This window comes from Alligator mississippiensis, chromosome 1 (assembly GCF_030867095.1).
Source record: "Alligator mississippiensis isolate rAllMis1 chromosome 1, rAllMis1, whole genome shotgun sequence".
NCBI lineage: Eukaryota > Metazoa > Chordata > Crocodylia > Alligatoridae > Alligator > Alligator mississippiensis.
In genome coordinates this window covers 318,997,568-319,024,435 of record NC_081824.1, presented here as the reverse complement: position 1 = coordinate 319,024,435, position 26,868 = coordinate 318,997,568, and the positions used below count along the sequence as shown (strand labels likewise).

General features: G+C 44.3%; 1 protein-coding gene across 11 annotated transcripts in view; it reads right to left on the bottom strand.

Moving 5' to 3' along the window:
- MAP7D2 (MAP7 domain containing 2) overlaps positions 1–26,868 on the bottom strand; it is a 141,291-nt gene that overhangs the window by 58,672 nt on the left and 55,751 nt on the right. For 10 of the 11 annotated variants that reach the window (XM_059720866.1, XM_059720863.1, XM_059720861.1 and 7 more), the window contains 2 exons: positions 10,088–10,165; positions 5,628–5,791 (listed from right to left, as the gene is read on the bottom strand). In XM_059720866.1, the coding sequence (XP_059576849.1) occupies positions 5,628–5,791; positions 10,088–10,165 (242 nt within the window). The remainder of the gene's footprint in view (positions 1–5,627; positions 5,792–10,087; positions 10,166–26,868) is intronic. The other variant, XM_059720867.1, reaches the window with a different exon arrangement.

The following is a 26,868-nucleotide window of genomic DNA, read 5'->3' as shown; positions in this document are numbered from 1 at the left end:
GCTTCACTGGGGCTTTTTGGTGTCTTTATTTAATAGCTCATTGAATCAGCTTTTAGATAAAAGCTCCAAAAAGCCCCACTAAAGGGCCTGATCTATATGGACTTTGCAGAGCCAGGTCAAACTAACATACTGCTGCTTCTGGTGAAGTGCATTTTTTTCCCCACATCTGTCAGTACCCAAAATTCCAATCCATTGTAATGCAACATATGTACCTCAGAGGAGGGGCAGGCTGAAGTGCTCTGGGTCAGGATACAGGGGGGTTGTAGGGAAATGGACTTAACAGTGGGGGTCTACTACAGACCTCCCAACCAAGGGGAAGAGCTGGACCGCAAATTCTTGGGTCAGCTGGCGGAGGCACTTAAGGCAAGGGATGTAGTTGTCCTGGGTGATCTAAATTACCCGGACACCTGCTGGGAGGAGCAGTCAGCCAGGTCGAAATGCTCACGGAGGTTCCTGGCCGAGATACAGGACCTCCACTTAACCCAGGAGGTGCACAGCCCTACCAGGGGGAATGCCCTGATGGACCTGGTCCTGGCCACAGGCGACAACCTGGTAAGAGGGTTCCAGGTCCTCAACCACCTGGGCAATGGCGATCATCACTTGCTGGAATTCACCATCCAGGCGCAGGGTGCCAAGGGTCTGCAGCAAGGCAGTAGCCCTAGACTTTAAGAGGGCCAACTTCAATGAGTTGAGATTAGTGGGAGAGGCGCTGGGGTCCTCGAGAGTAGGGGAACTCAGTGCCCAAGATGTGTGGTTGTTCCTTAAGGAGACGATGCTCAGAGCCCAAGGAGTGACAATCCCAACAAGAAGCAAGGGGGGCAAGAGTGCCCAAAAGGCCCCCTGGCTCACCAAGGGCATTCGCGAATGCCTGATTGCCAAGAAGGAGGCGTACACCCGGTGGAAGGGAGGGGCTATCACCAAAGAGGAGTATACTTCCACCTCTCGGGTCTGTAGGGGGGCTGTTAGAAAAGCTACGGTAGATACGGAGCTAGGGCTAGCCTCAAGGATCAAAGATAATAAAAAGTCCTTTTTTAAATATACAGGGAGAATGAAGAAGGCACCGGGTAATGTGGGGCCCCTGCAGGATATGCTTGGCAATCTGGTGGTTGCACCACAGAAGAAAGCAGACCTTTTTAACAAATTCTTCGCCTCCATTTTCTTGTGCAGGGACCAGGACTCCCTGACCAAGATTCCAGACAGACTCGGGAGAAACACCGCAGGCCTAAGGTCAGGGAGGACCAGGTTAGAGAGCTTCTGGAGGGGCTGGACATGTTCAAATCAGCAAGTCCAGATGCTCTCCACCCCAGGGTGTTGAGGTAGCTAGCAGGGGTTATTGCAGGGCCCTTGGCACGGCTTAATGAGCGCTCGTGGTGCTCAGGCCAGGTGCCAGATGATTGGAAGATAGCCAATGTGGTCCCCATCTTTAAGAAAGGGAGGACCCAGGCAACTATAGGCCCATCAGTCTTACCTCAATCCTGGGGAAACTCTTTGAGAAGATCCAGAGAGGGTCCAGAGGAGGGCCACCCGCATGATCTGGGGACAGCAGGGCAGACCCTACAATGAGAGGCTACGGGACCTGAACCTGTTCAGCCTTCACAAGAGAAGGCTGAGGGGGGACCTTGTGACTGTCTATAAACTCACTAGGGGGGACCAGAAGGGTTTGGGGGAGACCTTGTTTCCCCCAGCGCCCCCCAGGATAACAAGAAATAACGGCCACAAGTTGTTGGAGAGTAGGTTCAGATTAGACATCCGTAGGAACTACTTCACAGTTAGGGCGGCTAGGATCTGGAACCAACTTCCAAGGGAAGTGGTGCTGGCTCCTACTCTGGGGGTCTTTAAGAAGCGGCTCGATGCCTACATGGCTGGGGTCCCTTGAGCCCAGTTTCTCTCCTGCCCAGGCAGGGGGTCGGACTTGAAGATCTACAAGGTCCCTTCCGACCCTACTTCTATGATTCTATGATTCTATATGATATGATTCTATGATATAATCAAGGAGCACATCTGTGATGGGCCTGCAGCAGGGATGATGCTCAAGGGCAACCAGCATGGTTTCATTAGGGGCAGGTCCTGCCAGACCAACCTGATTGCTTTCTACGATCAGGTCACAAAATCATTGGACACAGGTGTCGCGGTGGATGTAGTCTTTCTGGACTTCAGCAAGGCCTTTGACACTGTCTTCCACCCCATTCTCAACAAAAAACTAGGTGACTGTGGCATTGATGCCTACATAGTCAGATGGATTGCAAATTGGCTGAAGGCTCACACTCAGAGGGTAGTGGTGGACAGGTCTTTTTCGACCTGGAGGGAAGTGGGCAGCGGAGTCCCCTAGAGCTCGGTCCTTGGGCCCGCACTGCTCAATTTCTTTATTAGTGACTCGGACAATGGGGTAAAAAGCAGCCTGTTTAAATTTGCTGATGATACCAAGATTTGGGGTGAGGTGGGAACACTAGTAGGGAAGGACAGATTACAGCAGGACCTGGACAGGTTACAGGGGTGGGCTAACAAAAATAGGATGCGTTTCAATACGGACAGGTGCAGGGTGCTGCACTTGGGCAGTAGGAACCAGCAGCACACTTATAAGCTGGGAAACTCCCTTCTTGAGAGCACGGTGGCAGAAAGAGATCTTGGAGTCAATAATGACTCCAAGATGAACATGGGCCGACAATGTGAGGTCATGGTCAGTAGGGCTAACCGTACCTTGTCATGCATCCACAGATGCATCTCAAGCAGAGCCAAGGAGATGATCCTCCCCCTCTATGCAGCACTGGTCAGGCCGCAGCTGGAGTACTGTGTTCAGTTCTGGGCACCGCACTTCAGGAGGGATGTGGACAGCATTGAGAGGGTCCAGAGGAGGGCCACCCGCATGATCCAGGGACAGCAAGGCAGACCCTACAAAGAGAGGCTACGGGACCTTAACCTGTTCAGCCTTTGCAAAAGAAGGCTGAGGGGGGACCTGGTGGTCATCTATAAACTCACCAGGGGGACCAGCAGTGTTTGGGAAAGACCTTGTTCCCCCTAGTGCCCCCTGGGGTAACAAGGAATAACGGCCATAAATTGTTAGAGAGTGGGTTTAGACTAGACATCCGAAGGCTCTACTTCACAGTCTGGGCGGCTAGGATCTGGAACCAACTTCCAAGGGAAGTGGTGATGGCTCCTACCCTGGAGGTCTGTAAGAGGAGGCTTGACGTCTACATGGCTGGGGTCATTTGAGCTCAGTTTTCTTTCCTGCCCAGTGCAGGGGGTCAGACTTGATGATCTACAAGGTCCCTTCTGACCCTACTTCTATGAATCTATGAATCTCAGTCCAGTAGTAGCTTTGAAAAACTCTGCCTGCATTCTCTGTAGGTTGGATGCCAGATCTTAACAGTTGAAAAGTTATTTTTAAAACACTTGACTATATTTCAAAACAGACCAAAGGGATTGGCCAACGCCTGCCAAAGCAGTGGAACAATGGAGGATTTCTTTACAGGTGACACAGGAGCACAGAGCAGAGGGGACAGGTATATTTGCTTGCCCCTGAAAGTTTTATACAAACTGATTCAGAAAAGATTATTCCACCACTTGCGAGACTTCCAAAAATGCTCAGAAATAAGTTTAGCAATTATCAGTGAGGGAAAACAGACCAAGTAGGGATCAAGATTAAATTAAGTCAGTAGCTCATAGGATATGAGGTATTTAGTTTGTCTGAAGATGCATTTTACTGGTACACACAAAAGACTGTAGATTAAGTTCACCTGTAACTACTTGATTTACCATTCTTTAATTGTACTTCCAGAAAGAAAAAAAAACACCTTACTGAAGTTCTGTTACATGTTTGATAACCAGCAGCATAATTCCAGAGCTAGGTAAGGCTTCTATTTGTGAAATCTTTTCTGGAAATGGTTGTTTTTATCAAAAAACTTCCTATCAGATTACTGAACATAAAACACTGCAATTGCCAAAGAAAGAATTGTCATACTGGATCAGGCCCCAAATCTACCTTTAGTATATTGTCTCCAAACAGATTCCAGTCTGCACTGCACAATGTCTGTGGTCATGTCAATGATAAAGTAGGACAGCTATAACTACTACTTCCATTAAGTAGAACCTGAAGTCCTACTGTACTGGGAACATTTAAAAAATGCCACACAGTCTCTGCCTCAGCGTTACAATCTAGTTCAGGGCTGTCTAACTTACAAACAACCACGGGCCACACACACAGTGCAGACTGCACCAGTGGAAGCAACATGCCACACAAGCCAGATCAGTGTAGGCTCCCCAGGCTGCATACTGCATGCCATGTGGGTAACTCTGTCACCAGCTCCCATGCCTCCTTATTCCAGTTCTGTTCTCTTTCAGTCCCAATCTTTAATCCTTGGGTTATTCATTCCAGTCACCATCTCCTTGCCCAACTCTAGTGTCACTGCCTCTGATTTTCCTGCCTTAATATCTTCCTTGCTACCTAAACCTTGTAGTCTCTTTGCCCAGGCAGTCTACGGCTGCACGACACTGCATGGTTCCAATGGCCCCATAGGCTGTGCCACCTTGCCATGTCCCTGGGGCAGAGGCAGGAAACAGAAGCCAGAGTAAGGAAGGGGAGCCCAGAATCCCTGAACAATGGGAAGAGCAGCAATGCAGGGTAAGGGGGAAGCCCAGAGGGTCACAAATTAACCCCTCATGGGCCATGAGCTGGAGGGCCTTGATCTAGTATAAGATGCAGTTATTGGAACAAAAGCTGAAGAAAGAGAAAAGTACCGGATTTATTTGCATACCACGTGCACCCTACCCCAAAAACTAGTTATCCAAAATACGGTACATGGCTTAAGCAGGGAAGCTGATTTTCTGCCTGTAATAAAGCATGTAAATGCTATAAGATGACTGCTGTTCCTTTATATCCTCTTGCTTCCACCCCCCCCAGCAGTGGTATGGAGGGAGGGGCAGAGTCCAGTCTTCAGCAGCAGCTACAGTTTTAATATTTTCACAGCTGAACTGGAGCAGGGACAGAACCTAATCTTCAGTTCATTCACCCTCCCTTTCCTGCTCAGGCAAAAGCAGCCAATTCAGCTGTGTAAAGCATAGCTGTTGCCTGAGCAGGAAAGGGAGGGTGAGTGAGCTGAAGATTAAGTTCTGCTTGTTCCATGAGGCCGTAAATTTTTCTTTTCCTTCTTTCCTCCTTCCCAAAAACAAGGTGCATGCTTGCATCTTGTGGTATGCAAGAAAATACAGTAACAGGGGCAAGAAGGCATAGATACATAGTGTGGATATGTGAAGGCTGGAAGCTTTAATTTATCTATTGGGGAAAAAAAGAGACATTAGTGATGTCAATATTTTCTGCTAAAATGATAAGTTTTCAGAACAGTAGTGCCAATTCTCTTACTGATACCTGTTTCTCCTGCTGTTCACAAAGTACTTAGTGTTGAGGTAATTTCTGAAGCAAAGGAGGTCTGTGTGTGATATATATCAGTGGAGATAAACTTTGTGTAGTTCTCAAATCTATGTAAATTTTAGGTGCAGCCCTTGGGCTACCAATATTTTGCTGGTGTGGTCCATTAAGCTGCAAACTTTGGAATTCATATCAAGGTCTGGTCAGCTACATCCTACAGCTAGCTACCTATGGTGGCTGTCCAGTATGCTTCAGTACTCCTCACCTCTTCCTCTTTAAGCTTCTGTCTCCGTTTTTCTTCAACCGCTGCCCTTTTCTGCTCTTCTCTTTGCCTTTGTTCTTCAAGTTTTCTCCATCTTTCTTCTATTTGCTTTTCATACTGCAGTTTTGCTCTTCTCTCCTTCTCCAGGATCTGCTGCTCCCTGGCAGCTTAGATAAAGAAAAAGGATCACTTAAGCTGATGTTATTTTTCCCCACAAAGCCTTTTTTCAACAATATAATAACAAAGAAAACAAATAACAAAAATACAATTAAGGCAAATATACTGAACACTTTGGCGCAGTAAAATCAATATCACAGTGCATTACAATGAAGCATATAGGTAAAGAAGAAAATAAGCAATAATTAAAGCAATAATTAACTAATATGACAGGGTGGAAGCTCACTGGAATTAAGCACAGGTTAGACAAACGTGTGGAATGGCTTAGGCAGGGATGGTCCTGCCTTGAGCAGGGGACTCGGTCTCTTGAAGACTCTCTCAGCCCTATATTTCTGGTAAATGTGAAAACCATTCAGTTACAAATTAGCTCCCTCTATTTCATAAAATGAGACTAATCAGTGACCTACATTTGTATAGTTTACAAACTCCTCTGTACTTATAAGACCCAATTCTTCCCTGGGGTGCAGACACATGGCTACTTTTGACCTTAAAGGGAGGCAGAATTTGGCTCTTAAAACTTTGAAGAAGATGCTGTAAAAGAACCTCTGAAGAATGTCGAGCTAGCTCTCAAAGATTTACATAAAAGTTCTGAAAAGTGTGCCGTTCTGATAATACTTCTGTATATTTTAGTTACCTTCTCTTCTGGCTACTTGTATAAAGAACACTTATTTTGTTACTGGGTTTGCCCCCTTGCTTGCTCCACATGGAGAGTCAATCTTTTATGAGTAGGCTTCATAGAATTAAATTTTTATTTTAAAATTTTAATTTAATTTTGACAGCTAGACTGATGTTTATTTTTAGGCAGACAAGGTTCTTTGGGTAAATGTGATATCTTTTATTAGACCAACTCCCTATGCCTGAAGAAGGGTATTTGTGCCTGAAAGCTTGCAAATAACATTTTTTCCAACTATTTAGTTGGTCTAATAAAAGATATCACATTTACCCAAAGAACGTTGTCTGCCTGTGTCCTTAAACCAACATGGCTACAACCACCACCCCTGAAACATGAATGTTTATTTTAAGCATTTATTTTATTTTTATAAATTAAAATGTTGGGATTGTGGGAAATTAGGGGCGTGAAGGCGCGCGCGCACACACACACACACACACACACACACACACACACCCCCTCCGCTTCCTCCACCAGTTCAGCACACAGCAGTTGTGGGGGAAGTTGCTGTGGTGCCAGGCTGTTAACCTGCTGCCCGGCCCCCATGCACAGTGATGCTGAGCTCAGTGCCCATTTTCCTTTGTCCATGACAGTTCCTTCCCTTGCCTTCCCCTACCCACCTCGTCCCCCAGTAAGGAAATCTTTGACTGCTGCAGCAGCATCTGCCCTCTGCATCCAGCAACTCGCTCTGCCTGCCGGCTCCTGCCCAAGTTTACAAGGCTGGTTGGCACCCTGCAGGCATCAAGCTGTGGAGGTGGGGACAGACACAGACACAGTGCCCAATCCCCACTTCCCCCACCACCTCCAGCCACTGCTCAGTAGGAGCCCACCCTATTCTTATGTCCCCTTTTTATAAATTTTGAGTATTAACGACGGAAATATTTTTTCATTGGTCTGTGAGTGAGGCAAAAATCGACATTTATCAATAAATATAAAATCCTCCCGAGCCTATTTATGAGACATTAATTTATTGCTATGGAAACAATGATTGCAGCATTACAGACAGGACTGTTACTTCAGGCTTGCATGAGGGAATAAGTAGCAATGAATACAACAAATTATTTAAAGAACTCCAGTTCTCATGCAAACTTCCACCATGAAATGGAAGAAAGCAATAATTCAGGATAGATAAAATTGCACATGCATACACATGCACACCTCTCCACGTATTTGACACACCAAAATACTAAATTAAAGACATATTATTCACACTTCCCTAGTCAAGCACATGAAAGTCAGGAAAAGCCAGAATTAAAGTTGCCAGTCATGGCTCCCTATTCCAGTCCCACTCTCATTCAGTCTCAATCTTTATGCCTCAGGCTTCTCATTCCAGTCACCATCTCCTTGCCAAACTCTAGTATCACTACCTCCGATTTTCCTACCCTAATCACTCCCTTGGTACCTAGAATGTGCAGTCTGCCTCGGCATTCATGGTTCCACCCCTTCTGTCCTCCCTGTGCTTTCTCCTTAGTCTCCTTCCCCACTCAGTCCCGGTACCTCATCTCACTGACTGGAATATGCAAAAGCTCTTGCTGGAACTTAAACCCAGAGGTTTCTGGCTAGAGGGTCTTGCCACTTTGCTTAGGGTCAAAGCAACACTTTGTATTTTATCAACTTTCACAGCAATGGGATGCTGGCCACTGTGGTCCCCCTGATTCACCTGTGGCAGATTAGATTGTTATGTCTTGTGTGTGTGTTGGGATTGACTGTAGTTTTGCTAATAGGTTAGACAATGGATTTGTACAGGCTGGTTTGGATAGAGATGATCCTACTTCAGCCAGGGAGTTGGACTAGATGAACTCTGGAGGTCCCTTCCAGCCCTTTTTTTCTATGATTCCATGCACTCCTGTCTCCTTATCTGATCTGCCCCCAGCCGAGACCTCCAATCATCCTTTCCTCACTCCCTGTCCCCACTGATTTCTAGGCCTGCTCTGCCTCCTTGTTCAGTTTTAGAGCTCTATACCCAATGCCTTGCCCAACCTGTCCCACCACTCTCCTGAACTCGGCTTCTTGTCAGATCCATCTCCCCAATCCCCAGCTTCCCCTTTGGGGAATACGGGAAATGTCTATGCCATTTTATAAAAAGTTTTTGCAACACAGCTTAAACTTTTACCTGGGTATTGTGAACTGCTAGGACTGAATGAGTCTGGTGGAATAGGGGAATGAAAAATGGTGTTCAACACACTGGCAAGTCTGGGTTAGCATGAAAAAATTAACAAGGACTGTCAACAATGAAAAGTTACCTTGGAGATGCAATGATGACTAGTTATTACTGTTTAATAACTAGCAGACAAAGGAAGCAGAACATATGAGAACAGAATGACTATATAGAAACAAAGAACCAAAGTGTCAGGATGTTGAGCTAAGAAGTGACTGTCCACTGCAGTAATGAAGGTGACATCTGAATGATGTTGGAAATAGAATCAAGCAGTGCTGCAGATATGAAAATATGTATAAATCTTGTTCTTCCACTTAATCTAGGGGCTGTAAGGCCTCTGATGGATGCTATTTTTGTAACACTACAATACAGCGCTATGGAGAGGTGCATGTGCACAGCCCTTGTGGCTGGAGTGTGCTGGAAAAGACATTCTCCAGACAGGCAGCAATAAAGGCTGTTCCTAGCAGGGGACCCTATCTGTGAGCTCACTGACAGGCTTGCCACCATGGCAGCAGCTGAACAAGGAGACCTCTGAAGACTTTCCCAGTCCCCAGATGCCTGAAGAAGATCCCAGCGGGCTTAGGGCTGCAAGTGAACTGCCCCAAATAGCAGGAGCTGCCCGGGGGTTTCTACTTTCTAAGCATAGCAACAGGGACAGGGCTGCTTGTAAACCAGTCCTCCAGTGACAGCTTCTTGCTGTGTGTGGTCTATCTGGAAGCCAGCTGCTCTCCTTTCTTTCCTTACTTCCCAGGGAGGAGTGCAGGGAGAGCAGAGCACTGTGGGATAATTGGGGGGGGGGTGTCTCTCTTCCTGGCCAGTTGTTAATGTATGTATGCATTTTCATTTACTTGCAAGCGGTGAGAAAGATAAGTAATCCTTGAGATAGGGAAGAAATCTCGTTTTGCCACTTTTATCAACTCAGCATTAATTAAAATAAAAATCAACTAAAATTAGAATTAAAAAATTGAAAAATCAATCTACCACTTTAAATATTATTTAAAGATTTTTTTAATTAGAGATGTACATTCCAACATCACAAAAGCCAATCTATCACATGTATAGCCTGTCATAATATTTAACAGCACATTTATCCGAGATAAAAGTTATTTACTGTTGTACCTAGAAATCAACTGGAAGAGTCCTTGATTATACACTCTGTCCCTTTAACACCAGAATTAGATTTCTCTACAATTTAGCAGGATTTAAATTTTTTCAAGGTGACAAAATACAAAAGCAAACTGGACCATAATATTATATGCTGTTATAATTATTATAATATTCCATTACTTAAATAATGCATGAATAATACTGAAAATTATTGCTTTATTGAAATTAGTGGCTTCTTAAATTGATTGTTATTTATATATTGTATATTTTAAAGTGTGATGATATTCCTGCTCATAATGTAAAACCTACTAATATATACAGCTATTCAAAATATGGCATAGGTCAACTTACCAAGGTATTTTTCTCTTTCTTCCCTTCTTTCCTTTGCTAATCTTTGTCTTTCATCCGTTTTTAGAAATCCATCCACAACTAAAGTCAAAGAGAAGCAGAGGAAAAAAAAAAAGTGTTAAATTCTAGATAAATCCAAAAGAACCAAAAAGCCAGTACATTAGAATAAAGTCTGTGTGTATTCATGGGTTACTATATTAAGATTTGGGGCTTTTACATTTCTTTTGTTTATTTTTTTTTTTAAATAAGCCTTGCTGTGTACTATAGAAGCCAAAGCAAATACTAAACCTGAATGCTTTTTCATCCAAAATTCCTCCTGCAAAAAAGTGAAAGACAAGGCTTTTTGCCAGGGACTTTTTTTTAGTATATATCTTTAGAAAATACCTTGATAATTTCATTACCATATATTCAAGTTTATTAACAGCCCTGTTCATAAATCTCTGGCCCATATTTAGGTGGTTAAGCATTACAAAAAGGCACAACAAATTGGCTTTTGTAGCATACATAGGCTATTTTGTGCAAGGCCTTCAAGGTTTTAAAGTGTTGTGGGTGCTAAACAGAGCCAACGATAGAATCCACTGCTCTTTCTACCTTTCAATATGCTGTTATGTGACCTCATTGCTTCCTTATTTGTGAAATGAGTAGTCATGCAAAGTCCCTGGAGTAACACTAAGACAAGCTTACTAACATTAGAACAGCATAGTATTACTACACAGGAGTACAGAAGTTGTTCCCTACTGCTGCTGGTCAAATTTTCCTCTTTCCAGAGAGGAAACAGTCTTTCAGAGCTGGCTTCTGAAATATGTCTCCATTATTATCTGAGATACTCTCTGTCAGTATGTCACAAAGACCTAGCTAGAAGGACAGTATTTTTTTTTTTTTTAAAGATACAGGTTTCCCTCGCTTTATGTGGGTTCTGTATGTGCAAATTTGCTCTTATACGTTGACCCTTTTTATACCAAAACTTTGTTACATGTGAGGTAAATTCACTCTTACGTGATTGGTGTGGTGGAAGCCTGCAGTAAGCTGCTTTGTGTGGTGCATTGTGGGAGTGACGTGCACTAAAATATCCTGTGTGGATCTGTGCTCCTCACTTGTCTGCGATATGTGTTTCTGTAATTGCCATCCCTATTATGGTAACATTCAATGTAGCAATTTGAGATAGTTATCATAGCATATAAATGATGAATAACAATTGCTTTGTAAGACTATAGTTTGCATATATAGATGAATGAGTGTGAAGTGAATGGAAAAATACTGAAAGAACAATGTGCAGAAAAACAGGTTAGTAAAAGACTGAAGAATTCCAAGGAGAGGCTGAAGACACCGCTCATAACAGACACAGCAAGGAGATAAGAGATATGCCAGATGCTCTGAAGGACAACACTCAATGTTGCAGAGTAAACTCATCTGTTTGCCAGACAGAAAAATTACTGGGGTTCAAACAAAGAAGGCATGAAGTCAAGAAAGGCGGAACCAGTCACTCAACACCAATTTGAGGCCCTATGAAGGGGAGAGACTTAACAGCAAGAGGTTGGGTAACGCTCTGCATACTTCATTGGAGCATAGACACATATCTGACAAGGCCCCACTCCTTATCTTGCACTCCTGGGCTGGCCACCTAGTGTTGTACTAAACAATGGACTTTGGTAACTATAACATCTGCAGAGTAATTGGGAGTGAGTGTGTGTATGAATGTACGAGTGCTCTTTTGAATATTCTAATCAATAAACGCAGCATCTTGCTTATAAGTCTCGCTTGTCATTTTAAGCAATTGGTAAATTGCGCAACATCACCACCACCCTGTGCTTGTGTGTACTGTCTGCTGTTGATGAGTACCAAAATTGCTTTGTAAAAGTGGTAGAAATGGGTCTACGGGTCAGTACAATCAAGGTCCTGGAACATATCCCTATTTGTCACATTGTAAAATAGGTTCCCTTTATGTGAATTCAAGTTATGTGCTGTTTTCCAGGAACACATATACAGCATAAAGCAAGGGGAACCTGTATTAAGTCCTAGAAAGGATAATTTAACAGGTAGACTGTTGACAAAATAAGAAACATGGAACTCAGAGACATTACAGGACAGTCAGTCTCTGTCTGTACTCTGGAACAATTAGCTGGTGGATCTTCGGAACCCACATGATTAATCACACAACTCTAGTTTTAATGTAGCCTTCATTCACTGAATTAATACACGTTTTTGCTTTTTTCTGGGATAGCGTCACTAATTTATGTGGCCTCTACTGGACCTCACTATTTATTTTCAGTATTCACCCGAACCTTGTAAAAGAAGTTGTGCAACCATCTACTGTAGATGGCCCTGTATATTTCAACTGTTGTTAGTAATCAAAGTTATTTGCAAGCTGGCATAGCAAGGGTTCAAACAACAACAGATGCAGCACATTGCAACAGCATACATAATGACAACAGAAGTCTATAAAGCTATATTCATAGAAAGGTAAGTTTCTTGGCAGATACAAGAAGCCGGGGCATATGGAACTGAGAATGGCTGGACATATAGTACAAGGAATGAGAGAAAACAGGGCAAGGGATGGGGACTGGAGCCTATGTGGATGTGGAGGATAAAAAACTGGAATAAAGGGGCAAGGACATTTTATAGGACACAGGACAAAAGTGGCAAGCTTGAGTGAAACAAGTAAAAGAGGCTGAATGAGCTAGCACAATGGGGGCCACAAGATAAGCCCCATGCCCTTCACAAGTGCCACGCTTATCCCCTTCCTTGCCCAACCTGCTGCTCTGCTCCCTCCCTGGCCTGCTGCCATGCACAGAAGCTGTACCCATGTCATTTGTGGCATGTGTGCTTCAGGTTGTCCATCCTTGCACTAGACTACACACCACTCCAGAGCCTGGAATGGAACCCAAGAGGAATCACCATTCCTCTGCTGTCATCAGATGCCCACGGAACACAAACATTTCCCAGCTTTCTCTACTTCTAGCTCATACAGAGGACTATGACTTACAACTGCTATCAGTTTGGCAGAAATTTGTGCGGTAGCCCTGGTGACAACTCATACATGTCAGCAAGATGCTACATTGGGGTGGGCAAGTCCAACCCGTGGGCTGGACTAGGTCCATGGCAAACTTCATTTCCCAGGAGCCCCTGCCCAGGTAGCTGTGGCCAGTTTCCATGGAGATCCTAGCAGGGGCAGGGCCGAGCAGGGCCAGGCAGCCAGCTATGGCTCCAGACCATGCTGTCACCAATGCAAGATCTCAGCCCCAGAGCAGGTCTCTGCTCAGCCATACCCTGCCAGTTCTGCTGGGGTGGTCACCATGGAAACTCTGGTCCCGCGCTGTCACAACCCCACTACTGCTGGGGTCTCTATGGAAACTGACTGCAGTGATGAGGGCAGGGGCTCATGGAAAATGGAGTCTGGCCATATCCACCATTTTGCCCATCCCTATATTACATGATAGAATATTTGATTTTTTAGTTTGTTTTAAAAAAAACCTCACAAATAACCTTACGAAAATTACACGCACACAATACGGAAAATTGTGGTTGCAAAATCAGGTGCTTCAGTTAGGCAATGCCAGAACTGCCTGCGCAAACTTCATATTGCTCCTTGAGCATATGCATTATGGTACTGTTGCATAAGCTGGAAGATGTGGGGTGGAGAAGGGGACTGCAGCTGAATGCTACTGAAGAACCTCGTTCTGTCCATGCCTGTGTCACATAGTAAGCAATGGAGAGAACTAGAGCTCACGGAGGTGAGTTAGGTGTCTCTCGTGTACACTGAATGCAGTGGAAAATAATATGTGATCATGTAATAAAGACTGTATCAGAATGCAAATTCATGATGAAGGCACAAATTAAGATAAAATTAATGTGTTGTTTATAATTAACATTTAACCTGCCTGTTAAAACACATCCATGCCCTAGTGGAAATAAAATTTTGCAATACTCAACTAGCTATTTCACTTGTGTAGCAATTAATTTGGGAATTTTTTTTAATTTTTTTTTTTTTACTGCAAGAAAACATGAGGCCATAGAGTGGAAACACAGAATACAACAGGTGTCAGCAACCTATGGCCTGTAGGCTGGAGGAGTCTAATCTGCCACAAGGGGACTGGTGGCAGAGCTGTGCCACCCAGCCCATCTTCTCCACCACAGTGCTTCCCTCTGCTGTGGAGCTTGCTGCTCCACCCCAGCTGAGCTTGCCACCACTGCAGAGAGGATATGAGTAGGGACCTACTGAACTCGAGGTGGCTGCCAGCTGATTTCGCAGCAAAAACGTAAGCCCAGCAGCCATTTCACAGCACCCTCGCCTGCAACGCGATTGGCCAAGGGGCCCCTATGACCCCACCCCTCACTGCTGAGTGACTGGGAGGGCTGTCTGTCATAAGGCCCTGGCCCTTGTCACTGATTGTTGCAGAGGAATGGGGCCATATGACAGACAACCCTCCCAGTCAATTAATGCTGTGGGGCAGGGACAGCAGCCACCTTGGGCTGCCCACCATGTGTGTGGACACTCTTCCTCCTCATCCCCTCCACAGGCTGTGTAGCAGGGCCACAGCACGGTGAAGACTGCTGGCTACCTCTGGGGAATCAGCATTTTATTTTCAGTAAGCTTTTTCTTTTTTTGTTTCCGCCATTTCGGTAGTTCTGTAGTAATGAGGGTAAGCACAGGCAGTTGGCCACTCTGGAAGCAGAGACTTGCAGGCCCATGGCAGGGGCTGGGTCACAAAGGTCAGCTTGCAAAAGGTTGGCAACTTCTGTGTCACGGTGCAACAGGTCCTGGGGGATGGAAGCCTTGGCTTCGGGGCTTGAGTGATGTCGGAGAGATATGAAATAGCCTGATGAGGGCTGGAACCAAAACAAGCTTACCTGCTTCAGGTGCAGCTGCAGAGCAGCACTCAATGCCACCTGTTCAATTTTTAAGCAAGCTATCGGTAAAGCTGGAGAAGCATGGGGAAATGATGCCAGATGCCCACACCAGGGACCGGCTATAAGAGCAGACATGGAGCAGCATGAGAGGAGCGCAGAGAGGCAGCACGGCTGCTGCACGCTCTCGATCAGCGCTCCCAGCAGAGTGCTGTGCTGGCTCCACAGAGGGAATATCCAGGGGAGTGTCTCCTGGGTCCTAGTGCAGACATCACCAAGAAGGAGGACACAAGACCTCAAGGCTTGGTGATTAGAGAGACACATGAGTGAGGCTGAACAATACAGCCTCCCTTACCTTTGTTTTGTTTTCGCTTTGCTTTTTTTTTTTTGCTTTGGCCGAGACCCATCCTGTCTGATAGGACACTGCAGGGTGAGAGAACCCAATTGCTCGGTGAGGACCCAAGGTGATCACAGGAACTGGATAGAGCTGATCCTATGTTGATGACAAAGTCTTACTGAACAGACAAGACTCTTGATTTAATTTCAAGTCCAGGGTCTGGACTGACTGTGATCCAAGGACTGGGGAGACTTTGACTAGGATTTAATTTTCTGTTTTTCCTTATGACTGGACTGTTTGCTGAGATTAGTTATATTGACATGCTGTCATCCCAGGCTGGCCAATTGTACCAAATCATCCCACTCAGACAAAAGTATCTGTCAGGGTATGATATCATCTGGCTTGGCTTGCTGCATTGATCCCAATTGTTAGCACCAAACCACATACCAACTACAGGTTGGCGTACAGATGGGGTACAGAGGAGGAGAAGCCCCAAGAAACGTCCTTGCCAAGCACACCTCAGGGTGGTCTTTAATAGGGGTGTGTGAAGCGGGCCCTATTCCATTCGGATTTGACCCAAATCAGGGACAGTGATTTGATTAGTTGATTGAGATCACTGTCCCTGATTCAATTAGCCCAAGTCCAAATCTGACGATTCAATGCTGATTCAGAGAATCAGTGATTCGGCCACAGATACAGCTTTAAATGTTTTTTCTACATACCTCAAGGTACCAGCATGGCTCATAAACGCTGTGATGCTGGGGCGCATGGAGCATCTTACAGGAGTGCGGGGAAGGCCTCCACATGCTTGGCAGCGAACTCAGAAGTGAACCCTGAAGTGGACCCACTTCTGGGTCCACTTGCCAGTGGCGACCCGCCCCCCCCCCCCGCCCCGCCCGCCGCCCTGGCTCGGCGATAGGCCACAGGGGACCCAAGATGTCCCCCCAGGAAGCACCAGTCACCGAGCCAGGGGCCCCCCATGCGCTCCCCAGCAGATCCAGAAGTGCTTCTGGTCCATTTCTGGGTCTGCTGCTGAGCACACTGGGGAACCCCCTGCACTCCTGTGGGACACTCCATCCACCCCACTATCGCAGCATTCACAAACTGCCTGCTACCTAGAGGTATGTAGAAAAAACATTTAAAGCTGTGTCTATGTCTGAATCTCTCCGCATTGATTTGGAGGGTTCTGATTCAATTTGGAGAGATTAAAGGGTCCTCTTGATTCGATTCGGATTTGGAGATTTGGCCACTGAATTGGGCCAAATCTCCGCCGAATCAAATCAGGGACCGAAGCTTCACACAGCCTTAGTCCTTAACACATAAGGAACCTCCCCTAATTTATTGTAAAACCAAGACATGGTAGGTAAGCAGGAGGAGACCTCCCAAGGGAAAAGAGTGCAATGACCCTGAGTGCCAAAACCAGTAAAGGCCCAAATTTGGGTAACATGGTCCCGAGTCACCCAAGAGCTGCTGGTCTGACATAAGCAGGTACACTCTGTTCCAGAGTGTAACGACTGTAGATGTAAATATTTTTTATTTAACTTACTAGGAATGCAATCAGTTATAAAAATTTAAATATTTTGGATAGCAGATGGCAAATGGCATACATCAAATAAGCTAACATTTAAAACAAAAACTATCGTCTGACTACCAGCAAGAGCAGAGAAATGACTGAAACTAAAACAAAAGAAGTCCAGAAGATTTGAAGAACTACACTTTAGGACTGATATCCTGTATACCAAGCCTTAGGCCAAAGGTTTTTTACAGCCAAATCAACTCAGTCCATTAAGACAGGGTTTGCAGCAGTGAAGGATACAAGTAAAATTGCAAGATATAAGCGCTTCTTCAGAAAAAGATCCTAGGATCCTCAAAAATCAGTCAAAATGTCTATCCTACAGAAGCAACAATACATAAAAAATAATGAAGCCTTTTTTCAATACTTAAACATTCAAAGAACAACACATGCATTTATTTAATCACTGCTACAATTCATTTTGTAGAATTAAGATAGCCTTTGGGGGCCTCTAATGATTTATTCTATGACAAACCTGAATGCCAGAACATTTGTACCTTCTTTACTTCCTGTTTCTATGGTCATTTGGAGAACTGTAACTAGGACAAGCCTACAAATCTCAAGACTTGATATACCATTTATGCTGCCTTTTCCAACACCAATATTCCTTTTTTTTTATATCCATGTTGCCCTCCTTCAAGGGTCCTTGTAGGTTACCTTTCCAATGGAACAGAAAAATCAGTGAAAGACTTGGAGTATTGTAGCCATCGTGGTCCAGAAAATATAGAGGGCAAAGTTTTTGGTGTTAATTTATTGGAACTACTATATAGTTGGGAGAGATGTTGGAGAAGCTTTCAGCATAAAGTTCCCTTTCTGACACGAAGAAGGGTGCTTTGTGCCCAAAAGCTTGTCCAACATCTCTCCCGACTATTCAGTTGGTCCAATAAGAAATACCACTGGATATTTATGCAGTCCTGATAGAAAGACAAAGCACATGAAAGCAGTCCACTGTTCCAGAAATCTCAGTCCATACATCAGGGCCTAATTCCCAAAGCCTAGGCACTCCATGCTCCAAAGAGTCCAATGATCTGCAAATAGAAAAAGCAAAGTAGACGGCAGAGTTTGGGACCTGCCTAGGCATCTCTCCAAGTATGACTACATAACTAAATCCAACATTTCTTCAAAAACTAGAAGCTTGAGAGCACCCTGAGCAAAATAATTTGTAAGATTTTGTATAAACAGTGCCATCTGGTGACTTCTGCCTAAAAATACTAAAACAGCGTATAAAATCCTTCAAGAAATAATGTAATGCAAATTAATGCTAGACAGATTCAATATTCAAGAAACAGAAGAAGCAGGAAGATGAGATTTACTTAAGATAATTATTTTCTTTAAATTATTTTGGTAAAGGGATAGCCATAGCCCTAGCTCAGCTAAGTAAAATTAAAACTATGGTTAATTGCCAAAAACCTCTCATGTAGGGTTCAGAAATTAAAAGAATAGTAATCGTGATCAGGACATTTAATTTTCAAAAAAAAAAAAAAAAAAATCACCATTAAACCTCCAGAACAAATTCTGTCAAAATTTTTACATTTTTACAAAACAAAACAAAACTAAAAAAACACTGGCTTGTCTGATTCTTTCCTAACCAGCTAAAATGTTTTAGTTTTTAGAAAATCCCCTCCCAAATTACTGAACATTGATATTTTCAAAAGAAAGTTCTTTTTTTTAATCCATTTATCAAAATACAGTTGATAAGAAAAAATGTAACCAGCTCTATATCTAAGTTCACAGAAACCACAGTTTATCATTTTTTACAAACAGGTGACTGCCAATCCAAATGTCACTATTAGTATTACAGCATCCTTTTGAGTCAAGCTACATATACATATAGCTTATGGTAATAGTATATTTTTAAATAAGTTGTACTATATTGATAAAAACTTAACATAAAAGATGCCAGTTCGAAATTTATAATAGGTCTGTCCTTCCACCAATACCTGTCCACGCTCCCCAACGTTAAAGGTTTGTACATAACGATATTCAACTCAGTGCTTCACAAAGCCACCTGTAACATGTATTGCAACAAGTGAGTCCCATTTATTCATAGATTTCATAGATATTATGGGTGCAAGGGACCAAGTAAGATCATTGGGTCCAGTCCCCTGCCCAAAGGGCAGGAATTCAGCTGTGGTCAAAGGATCCCAGAAAGATAAGTATCCAAATTTTTTTTTAAGTGTCCAGAGTAGGGGCTGGGGTTTAGGTTGTAGCCGTGTTGGTCTAAGGACATAGGCAGACAAGGTTCCTTGGGTGAATTTGATATCTTTTATTAGACCAACCCAAATAGTTGGAGAATAGTTATTAAGCAAGCTTTCGAGTTCAAAAACCCTTCGTCAGGGTAGATGCTAGCACCACACCTCTGAGGGGAGTCTATTCCAGGCCTTCTCAAGCTTTCGGGAATCAAAGTCCCTTTGTCAGGCTCTGGGAAAAGTGTAGATGGTACAAGATGGTAACAAGTCCCCATAGGTCAGAAATAAACTTCATTTTTGCACAGAGGGAGCTGAAGATGGAAGTCTGTCCCCCATCTGGAAGTCTGTCCCCCATCTGACACCTTCAGGGAAGGAATTCTACCTGATCAACACATCAAAGAGCTACTCAACACAGCTCACAAAGACACTCGTGGACCCAGAGGGACAGACTTCCATCTTCAGCTCCCTCTGTGCAAAAATGAAGTTTATTTCTGACCTATGGGGACTGGGTTGGTCTAATAAAAGATATCAGATTCACCCAAGGAACCTTGTCTGCCTAGTATGACTTCTAGAAACTTATACTTTTTTTTTTTAATTGCTAAATAGATTTTGTCACTTGCTTTAATTTTCATGGTAAAGCAAGGAAGTTTCAGGATAATCAAGCTTTCCAATTCAGCTGTTGCGGAAAACGTATATGGAAAGACAAACAGAACCTAGACATAAATAAATATGGTGAAGCTAATGTCTTCTCCATAATTTTTAAACAAATTTTTAAACAAAATTTAAAAAGTAACCAAGAATATTAACCAAACATGATTAAAATGTAAAATTCACATTATTAATGTATCTACCTAAATGTACCTCTTACATTGCCCATTAGAATGAGAGAATAATTTAATTCAAATGGAAAGCTGTGCATTAATCCCAGTCTTTTTTCATAATGTATTAGGATGTGCATAAGCCCTGCATCTAAGGAAAGCAATGTCTTCATACTCTCTTCAAGCAAATAAACAATCATGAAATTAAGTGCCTGATTGCTTTTTGCTCTTGGGGAAGATCCATAACCTTAAGGATGTTATAAATGGAAGTCAGCCAAGTCAGCGTTTTTCAGGAGAGGGGGAAAATAAATCAATCAATTGCTTCTGAGGGCTGGAATAAAACTTGCTTCTGACTAATGCTTACCTTTTCTAAACTGGTTACAAATTTAGCAATCCCTCCTGGCACCTGCATAGGACAGATAAATATCTGCTGATATTTATCTATCTATTTATAATTACTCAGAACCATTTTATTAAATATGCACTGCCTACACAGCCAGATGGTGGCATTGTTACCTTTGTTTCTGAACCATTTTTAAACTCTCTTATTTGGATACATTCACTCATTGCATTAGCTTGAATTAGACAAGAATTCTGCACAGACTTATCTACTTAGTTCTATGAACTATAAGTAGTTTAATTAATTTTGCTGAACTACTCACCACATAGAAAGTGTAAATTTTTGGAAGACTGAAGCCTTCTACTGCAAACTCTTAAGTGTTTGAACAGTATTTAGCACCACTGAAATCCCAATCATAACTAGAGCCACCGAGCCCTATCATGATAAAGTGAACAAAAAATAAAGTGAACATATGCGTATATACCCCCATACTCTTGAGGAATGCAAAAGAAGGTATCCCACAGACCTTCTGAGCATGACTATACTGGCTTGACCTGTCCTGTAGCTTTGGTCAATGTCATAAGTGCCCTACTAGTAAGATTACTTATCCAAGAAGCCTTAGAGTCACTCTGATTTGCTTCTGAATCTCACTGGATGCATCTACACATATACTTAATTGAGCAGTAAACTAATTTGCTGTAGTGTAAAGCATCACAGTCTACACATCGGGGACAGTACTATCTTACAGCAGCAAAAATAATTGTGCCTAAACATGAGTGTAAACTCTGATCTGGGTGTCAATTGTGCCTGCCTTCTAGCCACATGGCACGACTCTTCGGGCACTCTCATTCCCTAGCCAGCCCCTCCGCCATCCAATGCCATGAGCTGGAACCTGGGGCCTACCCCTCAAGCCTGCTGCCAGCCCAGAGCTGCTCCACCCCAGCTGCAGTCCCTGGTGCATGTACAGACACTGTGCCCAGGAGCTGTTAACTCTGGCACAAATTGTGCCAGAGTTTATCACGCCACACTAATTGAACGTGCAGATGCATCCACTACACATTAAGCCTGTATTTAAACAAAGAACCACTTAAAATGTTCAATATGCTAGGAATCTGATCTCTTTCTAGTGATGATAGCTGATTCATAAACTTCATTTGCTTGTTATGCAACATGGAGTTAAGGTACGGAATTCTTTGCCACAGGAGGTCATAAAGGTAGATAGTATATCCGGGCTAAAATTCATGAATGAAAGATCCATTAATAACTATTAAACAAAACAGTCAGGGATGAATCCTCTGACATCACTAAAACCAGGTGGAGACCAGGGAGGGTATGAACAGGGGACAGATCACTCAAGATATATCCTGTTCATATGCTCTCCCTCTAAAGCATCTACTATTTGCCACTGTCAGAGAGAGGTTACTGGGCTAGATACTTCATTGGTCTGACCCAGTTTAGTGTTTCTTACGTTCTTATGTTTGCATTTACTATTATTTGAAGCGAACAGAAGTAATTTTGTAACCTACAAAAAACCTTCATTCAAAGTCTTCTCCTAACATTTTTCAACTCAAGTACCTAATCAACTTTCAAAATGAAAACCCGTTTCTTACATTTTATGGCTAGGCATTATGGTACGAAACATAAATGGTGCCTCACTGACTGATTTCTGGATTTTGAGCACAGTGATGGGAACTATAACTCCTCCTACTCCTTCCTCTCTGCCCTCCTACATATTACAAACTGCTTGCTGTACAGGCTTGTAAATTTTGCCAGCAAAGCACAGAGCATACACTTTTCATCTACATTTTGGGAAAGGGCAGAAGAGCCCTTTTTGATTGTGCAATGTATCATGTTCTCAACAGTATCTCACACCCATTTGGTAGCTAAAACCTATGGAGACTGAGAAAGTGCCAAGTCACACAGCTGTCCTTCTAGATCCAGACACTCAGGGTAGTGGAGTCTCAAAAGCATTCAGTAGTCTTGCAAAACCCTCATGTGGACAAAGAAGTGATCTGCAATTGGAGATGCTGAGTGCCTTTTCATTTACTTTATTTCTCCTATGCCTATGATATAAATTTATGTTTAGCTTCTGACACTGATAATAAATATAGGTTCCTAGCTCATTAGTTTGAGAGCACGTCTCAAAGGAAAAATCAAAGATTTTCACTGTGGGGAAGAGGACCTAGAGGTTTCTTGAAAGTAACATTTCTTTGTACTCAAGGACAGAGCATCCATTGCAATATGCCACATGGTCCCCAGACAACAAAATACACTCTCCTGACTATAATACTGAAAAACTCTTACGACCATGTCAGCAGAGCAGTTTTATTTAGTCTCTTGCAGGGGCACAGAGAGCAAACCCTCGGGTGAGGTCAAATCAAACTATGGGACCAAGGAGAACTGCCTGGCTCCTCAACAAGAAAGCGGTTCTCTGGCTTCAATCTGTGTCTTGATCTGAAAAAGTTGCCACTGGGCAGATTTCCCAGCATTTTGCCTGTCCATGGCCTGAAAGCAGACTGGAGCTGCTGAGAAGCAAGAGGCTTTTGGGAGCCAAACTTGCCAGGTAACCAAGGCTAGGAACAGAAGCTACACATAAACCAGTTTAAGTGATCAGAAACTGGTTTAAACCTGTAATAGAACAGAAGTTCAATGTGCATAAACCAGTTTCAAAATGCCCCAAACCAGTTTGAGATCAACCTGGTCAAATGTAGTATCAGACTTAACTGATTGAATTCAAACCGGTTTATGCAACTTCTGTCCCAGACCCCTTCCTAGTTTAACTTAGACCAGAGTCCCCCAGCTTCCCAGCATGCTCTGCAGCCCTGGGCTGGGCTGGGCTGTCTGCTCCAATGAAGCAAGGCTGGCCCCGCCTCTCTGCTGCCTAGCTGAACCACAGGCGGGCAGGGGCATGGCCAGACACCAGCCTCCCTAAGGTAAAGGAGGCAGAGAAGAGGTTTATTCATCCTCCCCGTCCTGTCCCACCAGCACAAGCCCCAGCAGGGTCTGACAGGCAGGGGGACAGCAGCCCATGCCAGGCATTTCTCTGCTTTCTGCTCCAACAGCAGGGGCATGTCAAGCCCTGGCAGTAGCCTTAAGTAAACTCGCCAGGGAGGGGTTTAATTCCCCCCCTCCCTGTCCCACCAGCATGGACCCGAGCCAGGGTCCACCTGGCATTCACCCCACACTGCTGCAGGGATGGCAGCCTGGCCAGATGCCACCCAACATGGTCCCCTGAGGCAGAGCGGGCAGGGAGGGAGTTCATTCCACACTATGCCCCTCGGGGATGGCAGCCGGGGTCTGCCAGCCCTGACTACCACCGCCGCCTATCGTTCCCTGCACAGGGCGAGCGGCACAATAAGCTCCGTCCCTGCCCCCTCCACCAGCTGTCGAAGGAAGAGGGGAAATAACCCCCCTTTCTGCCCCCTCACCTAAGGGGGCCATGCTAGCTGGCCCCTGGCTGCGCCCCCGCCCCTGCTGCTGGAGCAAGGGGGCAGGGACTGTGACAGAGGAGCAGCCCCTCTCATGCTTTCCTGAGGAGTGCAAGTCTCTTTCTGGCAGACGGGCTGTGCTGTGGGACAGTCAGAGTTGCCACAGACTGTGCAGGGAGTGCTAGGGTGGGCTTGGGGGCCTATGGCCACCCCTCCAAGCCCCAGTGGCGCCACTTGCCTCACAAAGTCTGCAGCAGCTCTGCCTGCCCCGCCTTTGCCCACAGCACAGCCCCGTGCCAGGAAGAGGCTTGAGCTCCTGGGAAACCATAAGAGGAGCTGTTGCCCCATCAGGGTCGCTTCCCCTTTACTGCTCCAACAGCAGGAGCACAGCCAGAGGCTGGCCAGCATGGCCCCCTAAGGCGAGGGAGCAGGGAGGGGGGTTATTTCCCCACCTCCTGCCAGCATCTAGCAGAGAGGGCAGGGAAGGAGCTTATCCCACCACTTGCCCCAGCGCAGGCAGTGATCAGTGGTAGCAACAGTTGGGGCTGACAGACCCCAGCTGTGGTCCCCCAGTGGGCAATGGGGATGGAGTGGGGAATAAACCCCCTCCCTGCATCTTCTGCCTCAGGGGGCCATGCTGTCTGGCCTCTGGCAGCACCTCCACTTCTGCCACTGCAGTAGCGAGGGGGGAGTGCCAGGTGGGACCTGGCCTGGACCTGTGCCAGTGGGAAAGGGAGGGGGGAATTAAACCCCCTCCCTGGCCAGTTCACTTGAGGCTACTGCTGGGGCTGGCCACATCCCCCCAGCACACCTTCCCTGCAGCCAAGGGCTGCTCTAGCTCCTAAGAATTCCTACATCTAAGAATTCCTTCTGGAAAGATTGTGTCGCTGTAAATTTGCCCATTGCATGTAGCATTTTGCCCAATGCAACAGTGCCCTTAAACAATTCACTGCATGCATATAGACAAGGAAATACATAATATACTTCTATTGACATATTTTTGCATTTTGCTTAATTTAAAATGAATTATTAAAAGTGGTTTTACTTGTGCTCTGAAGACGTAGGTGGAACTTGCTATGGATTGTAACGGTTTCTTTCTTTAAAAATAAGGTGTTAGAACATTTTCCACAGATGCTTTTAATTTATCTATTCACCCATTTTTACTGGAAGCTATACCACTACATCTATTAACAGCATGCATTATAATCGGTGCAACAACAACTGGAGCCTTATTTATGTCTAAGACATTTTGTCAAAATTACCTCAATTCATCCTCTAATTTGGGGTGCTCAAGTATTGGAAATTAACAATTTGGGTATACAATTTTAAGTACCCACAATTAGAGGCAGCTTTTGCAAGTTTGCCTCTTTAAGACCACACAACATTTACCTCCATTCAAGTTAGAGCCTCTTGAGGCCATTCTTTTTCTACACTTAAGCTCTCCTAAGGACCTACTTTTTCCACAATGTCTACAGCAAATTTAGTCTCTATTCCTTGTTCTTTTTCCCCTAACCTATCTATTTTCCTATCTGTTCCTAAATTGTAAACTCCACAAAGAGGTGATCTTTCATTTGTGCACATCCACAAAGCATCTGGCCCACAAATAAAATACAAATTACATTCTCCCTCTAGTAGTTAGGCTAAAGACTGAACATCCCAATGCTTTATCACCACTTGAGAAAATCCTTTAACCTGACAGGTGGATGACTATTTCTGATGCTGAGGATCTCACATTAGATCCGCTAAGCTCTAAAGAGACACGATGTGAGTGGATGCATGGTAGTCACAGTAGTTGTTAAACACATGAGAAGGCTGAATTGACTTGACTTTTCTTTGAGAAATCAACACTGCTCTGTCAACACAGCCAACGTTCTGTTGAAATTTAAAGTCAGCGTCTGCCTTTCCTCCTTGATGTTTCATTCTTCATGTGCCAAAATATTGTGTCTTCTCAAACCAGGACCCAAGGGCCATTCTTTCCCGTTCTAAAATAACAAATTTGAAGGTGGTGCATGAAAAGAAAGAAAGAACAAGTGAATGCATTCTGACCTTGTACTCCCCACACATATACAAGAAGTGCCAGAATAATTTTCCACAAATGCCTCACTACCCTTAAAAACACTAAAGTAATTAGCTGCTTCCATCATATCAATGGAAGTAGAGGGGTTTAAAGCAGCAATAGATTCATAAAACTTATTGTAAAGGGTACTCACAGTAAGATATTTCTCAGAGGTACCTGCAGAATGAAACTCAAACACAGTGCAATTGGTACATCAAAGTAACCAAGAAGACATATGTCAAAATATGCAATGGGAATCGCTCTACATTGCCTGGAAAAGAATGAAGTGCTCTAAAACTTTCCTGAGAGTGCGAAAGAGAATTCTCCTGGTTTACACCAAAGGAGTGCTGAATGAAGATTAATTCCACTTAAAAGCACTGGGCAAGACTAACCAGGTTCTGACAATTTATCGTGTTAGAGGGCAAGATATAAAAAATTAACAGTGTTTACAACTAGGTTTTTGACAAACTGATAACTTCTGATCTAATCTAAATGTACGAATGTGTACGGCAGTGTCCCATCCCATCCACCCCACTCCCCTGCGCTGCCACCTGCGTCACATCTTTATGTTGGTCACTTTTAATAAATATTTTCTAATTCAGTTAATATTAATATGTAATTAGGCACTGGTTAACCACAGAATGCCCAGAGCAGTACTTGTAAAGACAGAGGTAGAGTTCCCATGACAAGATCCTCACTCCTGCTTCAGCTTCTAGTGGCTGGATTAAAGAAGCTGAAAGTTAGCAGTTGGTTCTGGCTACCCATGCAGCAGCCCTAGGGATGTTTCAGTATGCATCTCAGAACTGTCTAAATCAGTATTGTCCAACTGGTGGCTCACGGGCTGCATGCAGCTTGCAAGGAGTTAATTTGTGGCCCCTAAATTCCCACTCAGTCACCACTCTCTCCATCAATCTAGCTGCCATGCTCTCCAGGCTCCCCCACCCTCCTCTAGCTTCTACTTCTTGCCCTTGCCCCAGGGAATAGGGTAGTACAGTACAGCACAGCCTGCAGCACTGGAGAAGCCAGTAGCTCGGAGCACCCCCATCTATGCAATGCAATAGGAGTGTGCCAGGAGGTTGCACTGGTTCACCCTGCAAGGCATGCAGCCTTCGCCTGCTTACAAGTTGGATGGACAGTCGTAGTCTAAATCATAACTAAATCTAATCTGTTCCAATTCCCACAACAGTCCAACACTAGA